The sequence below is a fragment of the Parambassis ranga genome, chromosome 20, assembly GCF_900634625.1.
Source record: "Parambassis ranga chromosome 20, fParRan2.1, whole genome shotgun sequence".
Taxonomy (NCBI): domain Eukaryota; kingdom Metazoa; phylum Chordata; class Actinopteri; family Ambassidae; genus Parambassis; species Parambassis ranga.
This window is the reverse complement of record NC_041040.1, coordinates 3,964,541-3,982,772: the sequence shown is the minus strand read 5'-3', so window position 1 is coordinate 3,982,772 and position 18,232 is coordinate 3,964,541. Positions and strand designations below refer to the sequence as shown.

The 18,232-nt window shown below is 49.2% G+C and overlaps 2 protein-coding genes across 3 annotated transcripts in view; one reads left to right on the top strand and one right to left on the bottom strand.

Moving 5' to 3' along the window:
* Positions 1-18,232, top strand: part of LOC114452823 (NLR family CARD domain-containing protein 3-like) — a 1,046,161-nt gene that overhangs the window by 159,062 nt on the left and 868,867 nt on the right. The window lies entirely within an intron of this gene.
* Positions 1-18,232, bottom strand: part of LOC114452824 (sodium channel protein type 4 subunit alpha-like) — a 78,884-nt gene that overhangs the window by 4,326 nt on the left and 56,326 nt on the right. The window contains exons 22-26 of the mRNA XM_028432288.1: positions 14,221-14,344; positions 7,249-7,403; positions 6,380-6,553; positions 3,655-3,777; positions 2,248-2,523 (exon numbers count right to left, since the gene is read on the bottom strand). Of these exons, the coding sequence (XP_028288089.1) occupies positions 2,248-2,523; positions 3,655-3,777; positions 6,380-6,553; positions 7,249-7,403; positions 14,221-14,344 (852 nt within the window). The remainder of the gene's footprint in view (positions 1-2,247; positions 2,524-3,654; positions 3,778-6,379; positions 6,554-7,248; positions 7,404-14,220; positions 14,345-18,232) is intronic.

Sequence of the window (18,232 nt, the reverse complement as noted above, 5' to 3'; positions counted from 1 at the left end):
GGATGTTTAAACTCACAGGTGGAGTTCATGTGGTGCACAGAGGCTGAACAGGAACAGGAAGAGCGGCACAGGCGCCGAGCTGTGCGCAGGGATTTTGGCGTCAGTCTGACAGACATTTTCTTTTATTAAAATCATATAATTATTTTCTGACAATCATTTTTTAAATTTTATAAAATATTAATGAACTAATTGCAAATAAAAACTTACTTAAGAAATTACAAAATACTCCTTTACTCCATTACTACAAAATTCACAAGATTAAATATGTTTTGTCATTAAAACTAAAAATTTACTTTAATTTTACTTGATGGAACGATTTGTTTTTATGTATGTTCACATATATTCTTTGTCTTTATGTGGCAGATAAACATAAGCGCCACGCAGCTGTCCATATGACACCGGCGCCCCATCAGCACGGGGTCCTGTGTTGATGTTGTTGTTGTTGATGATGCTGCGCCGCTGTCGGGCGTCTGATCGTTCAGAGACGTCAGTCACTGTCGGGAACAGACGGGATAACTGGTCTCACTCAGCTCGTCTCGCTGTCTGCATCACTTTTTGCAGCATGGAGCTATTTCCAGATGCTAATGGAAAGGTTGCCCCCGCCAACTGTTGCTGCGCCGACCAGCCAAACACAGAGAGGTGCTGCTGAGTGATCAGTTGTCACGGCAACCGATCACTCGCCGACAACACTCGGCAGCCGCAGCCGCAGCAGCACGCTGACCCACAACTTTTATCCTGCCTCTCCTCTCTGTCAGTTAGACCCCAGGTCTGGCTCTGGGTCTCTGCCTGTCTCCGTCTGTCCCCTCTTCTTCCTCTGTGGTGTTTTCCTCTCACATCACCACTTCCTCTCCTCTCGCCTACTTTGATGCTGTTTCCTTATTTCCTGTCTGAACCTTAATTTTCTTACTCCACATGTACTTTTCTCCCCTCTCTCTCTCTCCATTTCTCTCCCACTTGGCTGGAGTCGCTCTAAAAATAAAAGCCTCTCAGACGCTGATTGATTGGAGGCTCTCAGGTCTCCCGTTGTGGGCGAGAGAGAAAAGAGTGAGTGAAGTGAAGATGGAGAGAGAACGGAGGGAATCCAGTAAAGGGAAGTGATGGAGAGGAGGAGGAGGAGGAGGGGGAGGAGGCTGTAATTGGTTCATGTTGTGTTTAATAACAGATGATGGAGGGAGAGGAGGGAGGGACGAAGAAAGAGATGGATGAGAGGGAGGAAAACGAAGTGACAGCAGATGAAAAGTTAGAGCAGAAGATGGAGTTTCAGGAGGAGGAAGAAGAAAAACTCAATTTAAAGGAGAGAGAAGTGACAGAAGAAGAGAGACGTACAGAGAAACACTCTGCAGCCAGGACGGAAGCAAACACAACAACACACCATTAACTTAGTCATTTCTGATCAGAACAATGATTCTAGCAGTTCAAGCTAAAGAACAGAGTGACGGGTGAAGGGTTAAAGAAGACAATCACAGCTAATGGAGACGGAGCAGGTGGGAGGGCGAGAGTCATGGAGACGGAGCAGGTGTGGGAGGACAATTAAAGCGAAGACAGAAAATGGACGAACACAAAGAAAAGACGAGTTCAAGAACCCTCCTTCATCTGTGGAGGAGACGGGGTTAATGCTGAGCATTTCTCACAGCTCTTTGTTTCCCTGAAAGCCTTCACACTCTGTGTGTGTGTTTATAGAGAGGAACTTCAGCTGCTGTGGAGACTTTGGAGGACTCCACCGTCCCCTGGTGTCCCTCTCTCTCTCTCTCTGTCTCTCTCCAGGTCGCCGGCTTTGAATGTATTTTCTGAGACATAGGCGAGAAGCGGCGGCCCACGCGACTCATGCAGCACCGGGGGAGCTAACAGCAACTTAAAGGTGACCTATGAAAAGGTCACCTAATGAATCACGACTCACTGTGAAAAACTGTGTAAAACCCTCCCGAGCCGCTCGCTGTTTACAGGCTGTGGAAATAATGCTGGTGTCAGTCCAGCGAGGACCAACACTGCAGAGAGGGACACACAACAACATGCGTCCTCTGTCCACGCAGCCCCCACTAAAGCCTCAAATACAACAGTCTATGAAGGTCTTTCATCAACTCGACCTGACAACTCAAACCCATTCTGAGTTCTGAGAGAATTGAATTTGTTTTGAATTTTAAATTGAGAAAATAAAACCTAAATATTCAGGATTTAAAGCAAAGCAGCTGATCCAGCGAGCAGCCGGCCGCTCTCTGGATCAGGCCGACATGTTGAAGGCGAACTCACCACTTGCAGCAGAGCCAGGTACCCGGCGCCCACGTTGTCAAAGTTGACCTTGACTTTGCTCCAGTAGTACAGCGAGGAGTTGTTGTGCGCCTCGCAGTCGGACTTGTTGTTGACTTCGGACACGTCGTAGATGTAGCCCGTGCGGTTGACGCAGCGGCCGAACTTCCCGGCGAACAGGTTGACGCCCATGATGCTGAAGATGAGCCAGAAGATGAGACAGACCAGCAGCACGTTCATGATGGAAGGGATGGCCCCGATCAGAGCGTTCACCACCACCTGCACACACACACACACACACACACACACGACGGTTCAGAAGACAGGGGGGGTTCACAAGTACAAGAATTAATGTCACGTTTAGTCCCATCTGCTTCAATATGACGGCATTAAAGGAGCAGTTTGTAGTTAAACTTTCTCTGTATTGTGAAGTTAGCATGCTAGCTAGCTAGCTACAGCCTCCCATAATGCTTCATTATTTGAATGAATAGCTGGGCTGGTGTGGCGCGGGACCGGGCTTCTGTTCCTGAGCTCCTAACTACAAACTGCTCCTTAAAATGACAGATGAATGTGTATTTGTAGCATCACTGTTGTGTATGTTTGTGAGTGTGAGCGCTGACTCAGCTCCTGTCAGCGCCCTGCCACTCCAGCTTTCCCCCCACAATGCACCTCTTCCTCCCAGAATCCCATGCTGAGTGAGCCGTGCGGTGCTGAGTGCGAAGCATTTTGTAAATTAACACAGAAGCTAATCGTATTAGCCACACAAAGACGGCGGAGCGAGGCAGCGTGACAGCGAGAGTGAAAGCTCAGGCCACTTTTTCCCAGCATGCAACACAGGGCTGGAGTCGGCGGCCGCAGGCTGTGTGATGAGTGGAAACTGTGGAGCTGCCAATCATGTGATCCATCAGAAAGTTTACAGAAACAATCAATGAGGCCGCTGACTCTCAGTAATACTGCTGTGAAGAGGTAAAGAGGGGAAAACCTCAGAGGAGGAACAACAGCCAATCAGAGGAGAGAACCAATCAGAGAGCAGAACACGGTGAGGACAGTAACCAGGATGAAACGAGAGTTTCATTTCAAACACAGCTGGACTCAGAGACACCGCCTGACGGCTTCATTTACTTCCTTTATTGCATTGTTTATGTTTCTGTCTTTATTAGACTGTGAGCTCCACATCGTGCGCTTTAACTATTTACTGCCTCCACAAACAGTTTTCCCTCTGCAGAGAGCTGCAGGTCAGACAGAGGCTCTCTGAGTGTTGGTCATGTGACTCCATCATGGCTTCCTGCTGGTTGCTGGACATAACTGTATTTTTTTCTCCTAGAAAACATTGTAGATGGTGCATTCAGGGACCATCGTGTGGACATGATGGGGTCCAGCTGTGTTTGCCTCATTAATACTGACTCTTACCCTCATGCCTTCAAATCTGGAGAGGGCTCTGAGGGGCCGCAGGGCCCGCAGCGTCCGCAGGGATTTGATGGCTGCAAAGTCTGAATAACCCAACGTGTTGGCCACCAAACTCACCAGTGAGACCTGGAGGAGAGACAGCGAGGACAGCAAAGGACAGAGAAAGGCGGAAAGACAGGAAGAGAAGAAAGACGGCACAGTTAACTTCTATTCTAATGACGGAGACTAGAGAGAGGACGGGTCCACCGGGATTATAATGTGCTGCAGAGGAGGAAGAGGAGGAGGTGAGCGGGTGAAGAGCAGGTGATCTCAGCTGTGACCTGTGAAAAACAAAGTGTTGCTGTTACTGCAGCTGGAAGATAAAAGAAATCAAAGCCGGATCTGCTCCTTCAGGAGGGAAAGAGACCGAGAGTCAGTTGACGGCGTTTAAACAGAGGGAATAAATCAGACCGCGCCGTCCTTCCTGCAGGACGTTTGTCTGTCCTGAGTCACTGTCGGAACGTTCATCAGTCTGAGATATTTCCTCTGATCAAAGCCAGGCGCCCTCAAACCCAGCCCACAAACCGCAGCGTCTCTACAGAACCACTAAAGCCGGGCAGCTTTAAGCCCCCCCCCCCCCCCCCCCCCCCCCCCACCCCCCCCCACCCCCCCCCCCCGGAGCTGGGCGGAGCTCCAGGCAAGCCCAGCTGGTTCTTACCCTTATACCAGCGAAGCGGGACGCAGCCCGGAGAGGACGGAGGGCCCGGAATGTCCTCAGTACCCGCATGGTGCTGATCTGGTCCACTGAGATGAACTGAGCCAGGAGACCCAGCACTGAGATCTACAGCAACAGGACGCGCAGTGGACACAGTGTGTGAGACATCGGCTCCATCACATGACCCCGGAACAGCCAATGAAAGAGTTTAGGGTTAAACAATGAAGAACTGTTCATTAACACTCACTCGCTCACTAATTTCCCCAGCATGCCGTTTGCCAATAAGCAAATCTATGGCTACCTGGCTAACCCCCCATGTCTCGCAGCACCTGTCAGGGTGTTCGGCAGGTTGTCTGCCCCCTGGTGGTCACATGTGTTCCATCATTTGTTTGTTAATAACAGTCTGATCTGCTTCCTGCCTCCTATCATGGTTACAGCTCTGTGACTCAACACGTCTCTGCAGGCCGCTACAGTCAACACACAGTGTCACTTATGCACACACACACAGCGTGTGCATTTCCCACTGGATGCATGCATATGGATGGTGTGCATCAAGAACTGTGTCACTCTGCCTGAGCATAATCCTGCCCAGAGGACAGAGAGGGAGAGAGAGAGAGACAGAAAGACAGAGAGAGAGAGAGAGACAGAGAGACAGAGAGAGAGGGAGGGAGACAGAGAGAGAGACAGAGAGAGAGCGAGTGTGTGTGTGGGGGTTAAAAAGTCACTGCTGATTGTTTGGCCAGAGGCAGTTTGAACTTTCTCTCTCTCTCTCTCTCTGGCTTTGTGTCTCTCGCTCCTCTTACATGTAACAGCAGAGGACCAGATGACTTTAACACAGTGCGGCTCCTTTAATACTGTACGTATGATGTGTGTGGTCTGTCTGACCTGACAGGCTGATCTCAGGCTGATCTCAGGCTGATCTCAGGCCGATCTCAGGCTGTTGTCAGGCTGATCTCAGGCTGTTAAACGGCTGATCTCAGGCTGATCTCAGGCTGATCTCAGGCTGTTAAACGGCTGATCTCAGGCTGATCTTAGGCTGTTGTCAGGCTAATCTCAGGCTGTTGTCAGACTGATCTCAGGCTGTTGTCAGGCTAATCTCAGGCTGTTGTCAGGCTGATCTCAGGCTGTTAAACGGCTGATCTCAGGCTGATCTCAGGCTGTTAAACGGCTGATCTCAGGCTGATCTCAGGCTGTTAAACGGCTGATCTCAGGCTGATCTCAGGCTGATCTCAGGCTGTTAAACGGCTGATCTCAGGCTGATCTCAGGCTGTTAAACGGCTGATCTCAGGCTGATCTCAGGCTGTTAAACGGCTGATCTCAGGCTGATCTCAGGCTGTTAAACGGCTGATCTCAGGCTGATCTCAGGCTGATCTCAGGCTGTTAAACGGCTGATCTCAGGCTGATCTCAGGCTGTTAAACGGCTGATCTCAGGCTGTTAAACGGCTGATCTCAGGCTGATCTTAGGCTGTTGTCAGGCTAATCTCAGGCTGTTGTCAGACTGATCTCAGGCTGTTGTCAGGCTAATCTCAGGCTGTTGTCAGACTGATCTCAGGCTGTTTTCAGGCTGATCTCAGGCTGTTTTCAGGCTGATCTCAGGCTGATCTTAGACTCATCTCTCTGCTCCTCTGTCAGCCTCTGGTCTTCATGCTGTACATGCTGCAGCTTGTTCTGCAGATGTTCATCACTTCATACCATCATACATGCTCATACATGAAGAACACACTGACTGTGTGTTACAGCTGTGTTTGTCCTTTTTGTGCCCGTCATCTTGTAGAGGAGATGAAAACATCTGAACCGTGAGGGTGGAACATTCTGACATTTGGACAAACATGAGACTTAATGACCTTCAGAGACACAGTATGAAACTGACTGATCGGACGTCATGTGACCGTGCACCATGTGACAGGCCTCATTAGAAAGCTCTGACTCCAGGGATGCACACACATCATCTTAACATGTATCAGACTGAAGTCTAACGCTTAAAATTCAAATCAAAGTGAAACCTGGAAACTAACGAGCGGATCAATGACTCACATCGACGATGAGGAAGTCGAGCCAGCACCAGTAGTTCGTGAAATACTTCTTGAAGCCGTAGGCAAGCCACTTGAGCAGCATCTCCAGGATGAAGACGTAGGTGAAGATCTTATCCGCATACTCCAGCACCACCTTAACCACCCTCCTCTGCTCGATGTAGATGTCCTCAAAGGCCTGCAGGTGGCAGCAGAGAGAGGCGGCCGTGGTCACAGGCTACAGACGTTCATGTGATTCATACATTTAAGGAGGACATTTGAGCTTGTTGTGTTTGTTTTGTTGACCTGAGGTCATGTCCAAACTGCTGCACCGCTACAATCACAAACGTGTGGATACCTAGCGGCTGATTGGATGAAACATCCCTCAGTTATGAGCTGCTTTAAACCAATGAAATCAAAGAGTCGTCAAAGTGGAAATATTTAGAGGCAGCAAACTCCAAGAAAAACAGACTTTAAGACTTTAAAACATGAGAAATGTCTGTTAACAGTGACACCTGTGGCCATTTAGTGAACTGCAGGCAGGTCCTTGCTGTCCACTCATGTGCAACCCTTACAGCTGCATGGAGTTAATATGCTATTAGCCTAGCTTAGCATAAGGCTGAATCTAAAGCATGTCGGTCAGCATGTAGCGTGTGATTTTAAGGACAGTTACATGCTGGAACTACTTTTTTAAATCCATCCGCCATGAACTTCTTAATATGACCACAAGAGGGCAGCCAGCAGGGGGCGCGCTGAGCCACTTTGTGACCCCAGTGTATTTGCAGCAGCATGGACACACCTCAACTAAAGAGTTTATCTTTATGAGAACAACAGTGTGTGTGTGTGTGTGTGTGTGTGTGTGTGTGTGTGTGTGTGTGTGAGAGAGAGTCTGACCAGTGCTCCAGAGCTGAGGAGGATCATGAAGATGATGAAGGACTCAAACCAGCTGTGCTCTACAATCTGGTAGCAGGTCTTCCTCAGCCTCCACCAGATCTGCCCGAGCCCGGCCGTCGTGTCGATCTCACAGCATTGAAATCTCGAGACGCACACTGTGGACACACACACAACAGACAGACACACAACCATGAAGACAAACAGGAGCAGACACGTGGACGCTGTTCTTCTTTTCCTGATCACATCAAGTTAAACAAAACAAGCTTGCATGTTAGCTGCAGGGCACGCACAGACACACACAAACACCCACACGCACGCACACACACACACACACACACACACACACACGCACACACACACACACACAGGCATGCACACGTGCACACACACAACGGGTCATGTCATGACTGCTTTGTTTGTTGTACACAGATGACCCAGAGCATAAAGTGCTATGTTTCCCTTTCATTGATTTGTGTGTGTGTGTGTGTGTTTATTTGTGTTCAATGCCCCTGAGCATGCAAACATGTATTCTGTGCAGAGACCGTGTGTGTTGATGTGTGTTGTCTTGTATAACTCCTGACTCTTTGACAGATGTTAAGTTTCTGCTTTCCCACAACAACCCATCCTGTGTGTGTGTGTGTGTGTGTGTGTGTAATGGAGTGATGAAGATAGCAGATTGCAGCATTCACATCAGATTTACGTTCACTCTGTGCACACAGGAAGGTGAACTCTGTCTTTGTATCACGTTCAGATTTGTATAAAAAATCTAAATTGTAACATCAGAAACCATAATGTTAACAGCTGCTCCTTCAACATCCAGCACACAGAACGCTCCACCTTTACCTCCACTTAGCCTCCAACAACACAACAAACACAGCAAGAAGACCTCCAGACAGACTCTCAGAATGTTGGTCATGTGACTGCTGCTCACATCCATCATGGCTTCCTGCTGGTTGCTGAGGAGGACGGAAGTTTGTGGTTTTACCGAGTCTTGTTGATGTGAACATATGATGCATTCAAGGACTACTGGAAAGTTGGACGTTTGTCATTTTTATCTTGTCTTCTCAAAGTGTTTTGATGGAAAATTCGTCACCTATGATGCATTCAAGTTCAAAGCCTGATGGTCCTTCCTGTTTCAGGCTGTGATGTCTGTGACAGCGTCACCACAGAGCATCATTCTCTCTGACCTGCTCTCTGTTAGCAGAGCGGACGGAGTGTGAAAGCAGAGCCGAGCTCCTTCCCCTCCAGACTCTGCCAAACAGCAGCTGTTGGATTAGCTTTGATTCATTTAGAAGATTGATGCGTCCATCTCCACTGTCCCTACACGCCGCCCGCTTCTTCCTGATTCAGCAGTCCTTCACAGCAGGCAGACGTTTGTCACCGGCTGGACTCAGAGCTGCCGCTCCGACAGGGAGAATGCAAACACAACTCTTCCTCTGAACCGCAGTACAGTACAGATATGTGTTAGTGAAGGAGGAGTGAGGCAAACTACATGACAGAACAGAGAGAGGAGGTGAGGAGGAGCAGGAGGAAGGAGAGGAGAGGAGACGAAGAGAGGAGAAAGGATGTCAAATTGTTTGAAGAGAAAAGAGAAAATAAAGTAGTGAAGGCGTCGATCAATCAGAACTCTGATGATCCGTCCGTTCCTCCGCCATCATCCTCCATCTTGAAAAGAAAAATGTGTGCTTGTCTGAAGGACAATCACATGAAGACAGAAAGAGTCCAGCAGCAACCAAGAGGAGGACATGATGATGAGGAGGAGGATGAAGGAGTTTGACCTCTTGACCTTTTGACCTCACTGTCATCAACACATTTTGGGGACCAGAACAAATCTGGTCCTTTGGCGTCAGCTCACTGTGGACCAGTACCACCAGTATGCTGACACGGCATTGTGTTATTGTGTGTGTGTGTGAGGTCGGGCCAGCTGCTGCAGAAGTAGGCCAGAAAAATGACAGAACAGCAGCCGGCAGACACCAGCTGTGTGTGTGTGAGGTCACAAGGAGGAAGCAGTGTGTGTGTGTCTGTGAGTGTGTGAGGACAAGGAGGAAGCAGTGTGTGTGTGTGTGTGTGTGTGTGTGTGTGTGTGTGTCTGTGAGTGTGTGTGTCTGTGAGTGTGTGTGTGTGTGTGTGTGTGTCTGTGTGTGTGTGTGTGTCTGTGAGTGTGTGTGGTGTGTGTGTGTGTGTCTGTGTGTGTGTGTGTGTCTGTGAGTGTGTGTGTGTGTGGTGTGTGTGTGGTGTGTGTGTGTGTGTCTGTGTGTGTGTCTGTCTGTGAGTGTGTGTGAGTGTGCGTGGTGTGTGTGTGTCTGTGTGTGTGTGTACACCCAGTTCTCATTTTAAACAAGTTCTTATAAAGCCTGAATCTCTGCCCCAGCTGAAAGTCTGTGGACGGGCCTGCGGACCGGGTCTGGCCCGTAGGTTGGCCTCAGACCGGCGCTGCGTCCACATGTGAGGAGGTGGGACTCTGTTGTCTTTGATCTCCTCCTCCACCTAAAGTCTCGCTGCGTCTGGGTGCGGCCGAGCGGAGCTGCAGTCTCACACAGGGTCGTCCTTTGTTTCGTTTGTTTTCAGTGCTCTGGACTGCAGTGCTAAATAAACACGGTAAAAGCAGAGCTAATAAATCCTCCTGTGGTCCAGACTCATTGTCACTACTGTGCTGTGTTTACTGTCTCTCTGCGGTTCCCAGAACTCCTCCCTGTACACCTGAGGACGGCTTCAGGAACCAGAGCAGCAGAAGAGGAGGAACTCCTCAGGGTTTCATTAAAGGAACTCTTTCCTGTAGGAGGCTGACGGTGTAGCACCAAGCAGCAGCGTGAGGTTCTGTGGTCCAACCAGGAACTTAGACTCTCACAAACAGCCAATCAGATTCCTCCACCGTCTTTTAGATGATCACAGTAAATCAATACTGTTAATGATCCTGACTGGTTTGATTCAGCAGGATCATCTTCACTTTATGGTGTTTGAAGCCTGGATATGATCACCAGGAGCTAAAAGCTAACGCTAAGCTATCAACCAGCTACAGCACGGTCACATGACCACAACATCAGGCCTGAGGGGAGGGGGGTGCTCGCTTCAGGCTGCCACCCACAGGGCCCGGCCTTGTTTTTTATAGTCATTCATAATTAAAGTGTTTTTGAGCTGAATCACCAAAAAAAGTTCGTTTTTTTAAATAATGAAAAAATAATAATAAGAACTTCCTCTGTATTTGAAGTGATATTTTAAAAATAAAAGGAGGTCGGAGGATGTGATTAATACACCACATCCAGAGACCAGGGTCCTAACAAGGTGGAGATTTATCCCAACAAATGTGTGTGTGTGTGTGTGAGAGCTTCCAGCTGTGAAGGATTGTGTCTGTATATAAATGTGTGTGTGTGTGTTCCTCCATGCTGTGATTACACAGCACAAACAGCAGCCTCCCTGCTGGCTGTCAGTGAGACGGAGTGTGTGTGTGTCTGTCGGCCTGAGCGGCGACGCTCCCCCCACTGCTGATTATTCATCACGCAGGGGGAAAGGTCGGCCGAACGGGAAAGTCTCAGCGAGCGGCGCCGACGAGCCGAAGAGCGACGAGGCGCAGGACGTATTTAGACTAACGAAGGCCGGCGTGTTGTTTATACATGACCAACCAAACAAAGAAGACCTTCATCTGGAAGTCTTCATCACAGTCGGATTCATATACCTACAAAACTGCATGACCTGACCTTTACGGCGCCCCCTGCTGTGTGTTTGTGTGACTACATGTTGGCCAGAAATGACACATTACATCATAATAACAACACACATCATGACCACGAGCAGAATCCGGTTCTGATGTGTCCGGCAGCTCTTCCAGGTCAGAACCCAGAGGCTGGCAGTGCAGCAGCATCCTGTCAGGTCCTCGGGGCGTCCGCCTGTCCTGCAGCCTTCACATATGTACACTCCGTGTGTGCAGAGCCGAGGCTGAGAAAGTATGTGTTCAGTGTGTGCGTTAGTGCAGCGAGCGTCGGATTAGCTGCCTCATTAGCCGTCTAAATGTCACCTCATTGGTTAATGTTGTGATGCCGCATGGCGTCCGCAGACCTGCCAACCTTGAAGAAATTTATGGGTACTACCCCCCCCCCCCAACACCAAGGAGGGGCAGGTGGGCAAGTGGTTCAAATGCAGAGCTCTAATTGGTCGAAAGCGTTTGACTCCACTTACACAGACTGCTGAAACTCAAAATGAGACGAAATGAGACGCACACACGAAGCGAACTGTTCAAGCGTACTTAATGCGTGCAGAGTACGAGGACCTCGTACATGTTGGCAGGTCTGTGTGTGCGAGGCCTGCACTGCAGCAGACACACAAAATGGCTGCCAACGTGCCCATGAGAAGACACTTCTTTTACCTGTCGCAGCCATGCGCCATCTTGTGGTCACATGAATAAGTACGAGTACAATTTACTAGCTAGAGCGGGACTCGTCACCGTGGTAACCAGGAAAACAGCAGACAAGGTTGTTGAAGGATGTGAAACGTACAAAAATGGTGTGTGTGTGTGTGTGTGTGTGTGTGCTGAGCACGGTGCATCTATGTGAGGGTACCAGGGGTCGTTTCCAGTCACCTGTCGGGGATCACTCAGAGCAGCGTTCAATAACGGCTCGATGGTGCTCACAGCAGCACGCCTGGCGGAGGCGTCAGCTCCACCTACAGGTGATGTAATGAGACCTTTAGAGCTGCATTCAATGAAAAAGTGTTTGGTGTTTGGCTGCTTTCAAAACGAGCAGAGGGGGTTTCCTAACACACACACACACACAGATAATAACTCTGTCAAGTGGGCTGATTGAGTGTCGGATTACTGATCGCTTGTTTTCATTGGATTACCCGACAGACATATCGGGGAAAAGCCTATTAGTTGCCATGGAAACAGAAAGCTGTGGTAATCAGAGCTCTAATAACAGAGGCAGGCGGACGCTGCAATCAGCGGAGTGAAGATCAGCTGGTGATCTTTTACAGGAAACACGGCGTGAACGCAGCCCATTCATTAAACGCTGCTCAGGTCTATCTTACTGTAAAGTCCTTCCTGTCGACGCAACAATTCGCACAGTGATGTCACCGGTGATGAGCCTCAGACCCCTTCATCCCCTCCTCATCCTCCTTCGTCTCGTCTTGTTTGTCCAGTCAGTGAGGAATGATATGACGGTGAAACCAAACAACCTGTCCACAAACAGATGTCAGCACAGGAGAGCTCCCTCCTCAGGACAGGTCTCAGCTGTTCATCTACACCTTAGAGACAGTGGTCACTCCTCTGAGGACAACAATGTCCACATGTCAGACAGAGAGGACAGAAAACCCCTCTCTAAACAGAGGAGGAGGGCTGAGGCTCCAGCTCTCACCTCATCTCTTCCAGCAGGTTTCACCCCCGTTCAAACCAGAACAATGGGTCGTTAACTAGTCCTGCACAGGACCCTGCTGCTGTTTCTGGTCCTTAACTGACCCTTAACCAACAACAGGGATCTTAGTCACTAAAGATCCTCCCACAGAGGAGCACATAAAACCATGGAGGCCACATCAGAACAGCAGCAGAACTGAAGAAGCCACTAGAGGGATGAAACGAGTCCATCGAGTCGATTAAAACGTCACATGACCTGGATGGAGGAGAGCATCCACAGACATGTGCAGGCCTGACTCTGGGTATCATGGGTGCAGCACGAGTGATTCTATTGGTCAAGTCAAACCATCCATCAAACACTGAGCTAAGGTCCACGCCGGCTCTAAGACAAATCTGTGCGCTGCAGCAGGAGAGCGGCTGAGTCAGGAAGGAAGCGAGGTGTTTGTGTTTCACCTGGGTTACTCACAACATGGTCATTAATCTCATCCTGAAAGTTTGGGGGCATGTGGGCGGCTGCTGGTTACTGGAACCATCACGTGAGAGCAGGGACGGATCTTAAAGCGCCGCAGGAGGTTCAGCGCTTCGACCTACAAATGTGTGCATCAGGCAGCAGAGGATGATGGTGTCACACACACACACACACACACACACACACACACACACACACACACGCACTTTAAAGCATGGATTTGTCTTCAACACAGAGAAGATGAGAGAAAGACAAACAGGAAGCTGCCTTCACACCACATGAAACAGCTCTGTGTGAGAACATGGCGAGGTTCTTCATTCTGCCCACTAACATCCTCCTCCTCCTCTTCCTCCTCCTCTTCCTCCTCTTTCCAGTACAGGACCACGGCCTCCGAATCACAGGTGCTCATTCTCATCGATCTTTTTTTGTTTCTCAGGAAAGGGCTGCAGCTTCCGGCGGTCCTTCAGACATTTATGCCTAAAATTCATCTTTATTTTTACAGATTAAATGAAAATTTCACGACAAATTAAAAAGTAGAATTCAGGCCGATGCTTCATCAGAATATTTCAGGGTTTATTTGACCTGTTTAAATTCTCCGTGTTTGCCTGAAGCCACAGCTGCACCTCTGATTTGCATTGTTCTGCTATCAGTGTAAAAAGTCATTATAAATGCACAGCTGCGTGTCATCAGACATAAATAATGCTTCCAGCATCTCAGCGTAGCGCGTCATGGCCACTCATTGGCCGACGTTAGCCCAATAACACTCCAGTGTTCCCCCGCTGTCTGCAAGACAAATCTGCGCCCCGTGTGCTGAGTCAGGAGGGAAACAAGGTGTTTGTGCTTCACCCACGTTCGTCTCAGCACCATCATAAATCTCGTTATGAAAGTATTGGGGCGAGCAGGAGCGGGGACGGGCTAACGGGACGAAGAGCCGAACCAGCAGCTCCAAAACATCCGCACGTAAACAACAGGAACTTATTTCAGGCTCTTACATCATTCCCTGTGTTAACATCACCTCCACTTCACCTTCACTTTCAGAAGGCTAAATTAGCTTAGCTTAGCATTTCAGTGTCATTAGTGTGTGTAGTTTGGATTTAACGTTGTGTTTGTGTCGCTCTCCCCGACACTTTGTGTGTGTGTGAGTGTTTGTGTGTGTGCTTACAGTCAGGGAAGCAGTTGTCGGGGTCCATGGCCTCCTCAGCCATCTCTGAGTATTCGTCCTCCTCCTCTCCCGGCTTCCTCAGGTCCACCGTGCTGCCCTCTGATAGGCTGATGTCATCTTTCTGCTGAATGAGACAATCAAACCCAACAATCAGGAAGAAGGCTCCTCAAACCCAGCATCATGCCGGACATCACTCTGTCTGTTCATCACGTGTGTCACTCACAGCATTCAGATAAAGACCCAAACTTTAATGTACCCACTGATCAACTATTTTTAAAGGTCATCTGTTCCACAGGCCCATCATGGAGCGGCGTGGACAGGATCTGATGTCACTGCTGAAACACCAACAGAACTGACATCACTTCCTCACAGGGCTCTGATTGGACCGGACCAACCCTGGTTCACCACCAGCTCAGAGACTGAAGCCTGGAGGATGGGTTTTTGAGTCCATGGTGTGAACAGAATTCAGGCTCATGACTCTTGTATTAAAGGCTTGTTAACCCATTAATCAACAGCTGCTTCCTGTGTGGACTGTGCAATGGTCTCTGTCTCCTGCCGGTCAGACAGGTCCATGCATGATGCACTGTTCAGCAGTGAAGCTGGACCTGACAGAGGACTATGACCGAGTTTGAAGGACTGGTTCTGTGTCCACTGTTTGTACCTGGACCGGTTTTATGCTCAGTGCTGTGTGTGATCCTCAGCATCACTCTGCTGCAGTCCAGGCTGAATGAGTCAGATTTATTGTTGCGTAACGTGCAGGAATCCTGGCTGAGGAAACAGAGGCGGCACCTTCCAAAGCCTCCCCCCATCAAAACCGCCGTCTGTTCACTTTGACTCTGAGATCTGGACAAAACTACACATTAGGAATCCCCCCCCCCAATCTCAGCTGACTTCAAAGGTCCCCGTTTGCTGAGCATCATGGGAGTTTAACTTTACAAAGGGACGAGGGAGCTGGAGGGATAGGAGACAGCTTTTCTGCTGAGGACTGACGAAGGAAATCTGGCAAGACCGGTCCGGACAAAGACACAGCAGGGGTGTGTGTGTGTCTGTGAGTGTGTGTGTGTGGCCAGGTGAGCTAACTACAGTACCTGAGTCAACAGCTAACTCATGAATACATTCAGAGTCTGGGAACAGAGAGCAGCCACCGTGACGAATGCCAGCCTTGGACACACACAGACACACACACACGCAAAGGTGAAGCCAAACAGACGTGAATACACACCTAATCTCTGACACACACTTACACGTGAAAGCGAACACACACAAAAAAAAGCGGATAATGTAACACACACGCAGCATCCTTGAGCCGAAGCCTCCTGACAGCTGACATCCATAATGAGAGGTTTAAATGTATTTCTATTCATAAGCTCTTTCTATTGTGGAGCCAGAAGGCTGTGAGACTCGTTCAGGGACAGTACGGTAATCTGACTACTCTAATCTCTGTCAAACAGCAAGGATGGTGAAAAAAACTGTGGAACAGTCCGTGGTGAGTTCACTGCCTGTAAGGTGCTCAGGGACATACGTCCACTGATGATAGCTGCACCTTCTCCACGTATGTTGGCGTCTGTCCTCACCTGTCCTCACCTGACGTCCACCTGTCCTCATCCTGTCCTCACCTGTCCTCCAAGTGTCCTCATCCTGTCCTCACCTGTCCTCCACCTGTCCTCACCTGACCTCCACCTGTCCTCCACCTGACCTCCACCTGTCCTCACCTGACCTCCACCTGTCCTCATCCTGTCCTCACCTGTCCTCCACCTGTCCTGTGATCTACACTGGTAATCGAAGTGCAGACAGCGTGGTGCGTTCAGGTGTTTGTTTCAGTGTGTTGCTGCCTTTCATTCATTCATCAGTTAAGTGTTTTGTGCTAACAAATGCAGAAATAAGACATAAGTCTTTGTGTGTGAGGCTGAGAAGCAAAAGAAGCTGCAGAGACTGATGGAGGCTGAGAAACTCCACCAACACCAAGCCGTCACTGCACACAGCGTCAGGCAGCAGAGAGCCGAGCGGGCGGCGAACACGGCGCCATTTTCCAGGTATTTATGTGTGTTTGCTGTGAGTCTGCAGGATCATTCAGGATGTTTTGATGTCGACCGCTTCAGAACAGACAGGAAAAATCAAAGCAGGGCGGCGGCGTCCATCTCACACCACCTGTGTGCAGACACCACCTGCAGAGGTCAGCGGCTGCACAGCACACACCTGGCCCTCACACAGCAAAGGCGTTTATAACTGACTCCTCGTGGTGGAGGCGACACTGTCCTCCTGTGTTTGGACCAATCAGGGCCCTGTAAGGAGGTGCTGTCATTGTGTGAGCGTTGATACATAAATGTGTGTTTTATGGTCACAGTGCCCTCACACAGACGAAAACAACCCTCACAGGTCCCCGGTTTGGCGGATGGATATGTTGTTTATCCAGAAGTAGTTCCAGCATGGTTATTTCTGAATCCTGTTGTGTTCCGTCAGCTAAGCTAGGCTAACACCTTAAATTCACCAACCACAGATGCTTGAACTGTCACTAAATTTCAGCTAGCAGGCTAAACTTAGCATGTTTACTTATGTTAACAGCTTGACGTTAACTCGCTGTAACAGTGCAGTTAATGGATGGTTGGGTTAGCTAGCTGTAGCTTAGCTACACAGCATGGAGCTGGCGTGTACAACAAGCTTTGCTGCTATTTTTTTTGGCCACCATGAAAGTCCCATCACTACCAGCAGAAACAAATAACCACAGGGGGGCGCTAACTACATCAACCTGGATTACTCCCTTATAAATGTGTTTTCTAGGTGAGGGCAGGTTTTTAGGATAAATACAGAGGCTCTGCCAGAGGCACACGTCTGACAGTAAATAACAAACACCGGCCTGTTTGCACCCAGTCTCGGTGAAGGACAGAAACGAACAGACGTTTACAGACGAAGCTTCTCCAGACGCTGCTGACAGCACCCTCAGCTCTGAACTTTTAATGGCTGCCACTGTAAACACAGCAGTCTGACCTTTGACCTTGTCTGTTGACCGCGCCCACCCCGACCAGCTGATCCGAGCTTTACGACGCAGTAAAACCACATTTAGTGATTTATGACGCCGTTAAAGGCCGGGTCAGCTATTTAATTATTACATAACCAAACCGCGCTCTATTAGAACTCCAGAGCTGAAGCGGCTTAACAGCTTCTATTTACAGTGAGCTGTTTGTGATCCGAAAATAAATTACATACAAGAGACCTGGAGAGAGAGAGAGGGGGGACGGGGCGAGAGAGGGGGGACGGGGCGAGAGAGGGCGACAGCAGAGGGGAGAGGAATTACAGGCAGAGAAGATAACAAGCGAGAGATGAATGGACGGCCCGGCTCTGGTACTGACTGTAGCAGCATTAGCATTAGTTAGCTCTGTGGCCGAGTTCAGCTTTATGTCCTTAGACACAGTTCAGTGAGTCCACGCTGTGTCTGATCTGTAACACTCAGTTTGAAACACAGGGGGCGCTCAGATCAAGTCTGTGCACTCATTAGCAACAAGTAAGAAATGACGTGTTGTAACCACTGACAGTAAAAACTATGGACAGACCTTCAGGGACGTCACCGTTTGATTCTGAAGAGCTGTTTTGAGGCTCGGTGGGAGGCTCCAGGACGCTCTGACCGCCGCCATGTTGGCAGCACCACGTCCGGCAAAACTCCAAATATGGACACAGAGGGGGAGCACGGGCGGAGTTTAGGGGGGCGGGCGATCGTGGAAACAGGAAGCTCGCACTGTGATACAGCATAATGGCCATAATTATGCGTAATTTTAAGTCAGAATATAATTAAAACAACTTGTAAAAAAATCCACCACCCCCCCCCCCCCCCCCGTACAATTGACGCTAGAAGGGAATTATCATCTGAGACCAGAATGGTTTTTTGTACCAGGCTGTAAACATGTTTTTTCTGCTGTGAAGTCGAACATTTTAACATGGAGGAAGAAGCTAGAATTAGAATAAATTACTGAATGAGATTCACACATGTTCAAAAGCAGATTTAGATTTGGTGATGATT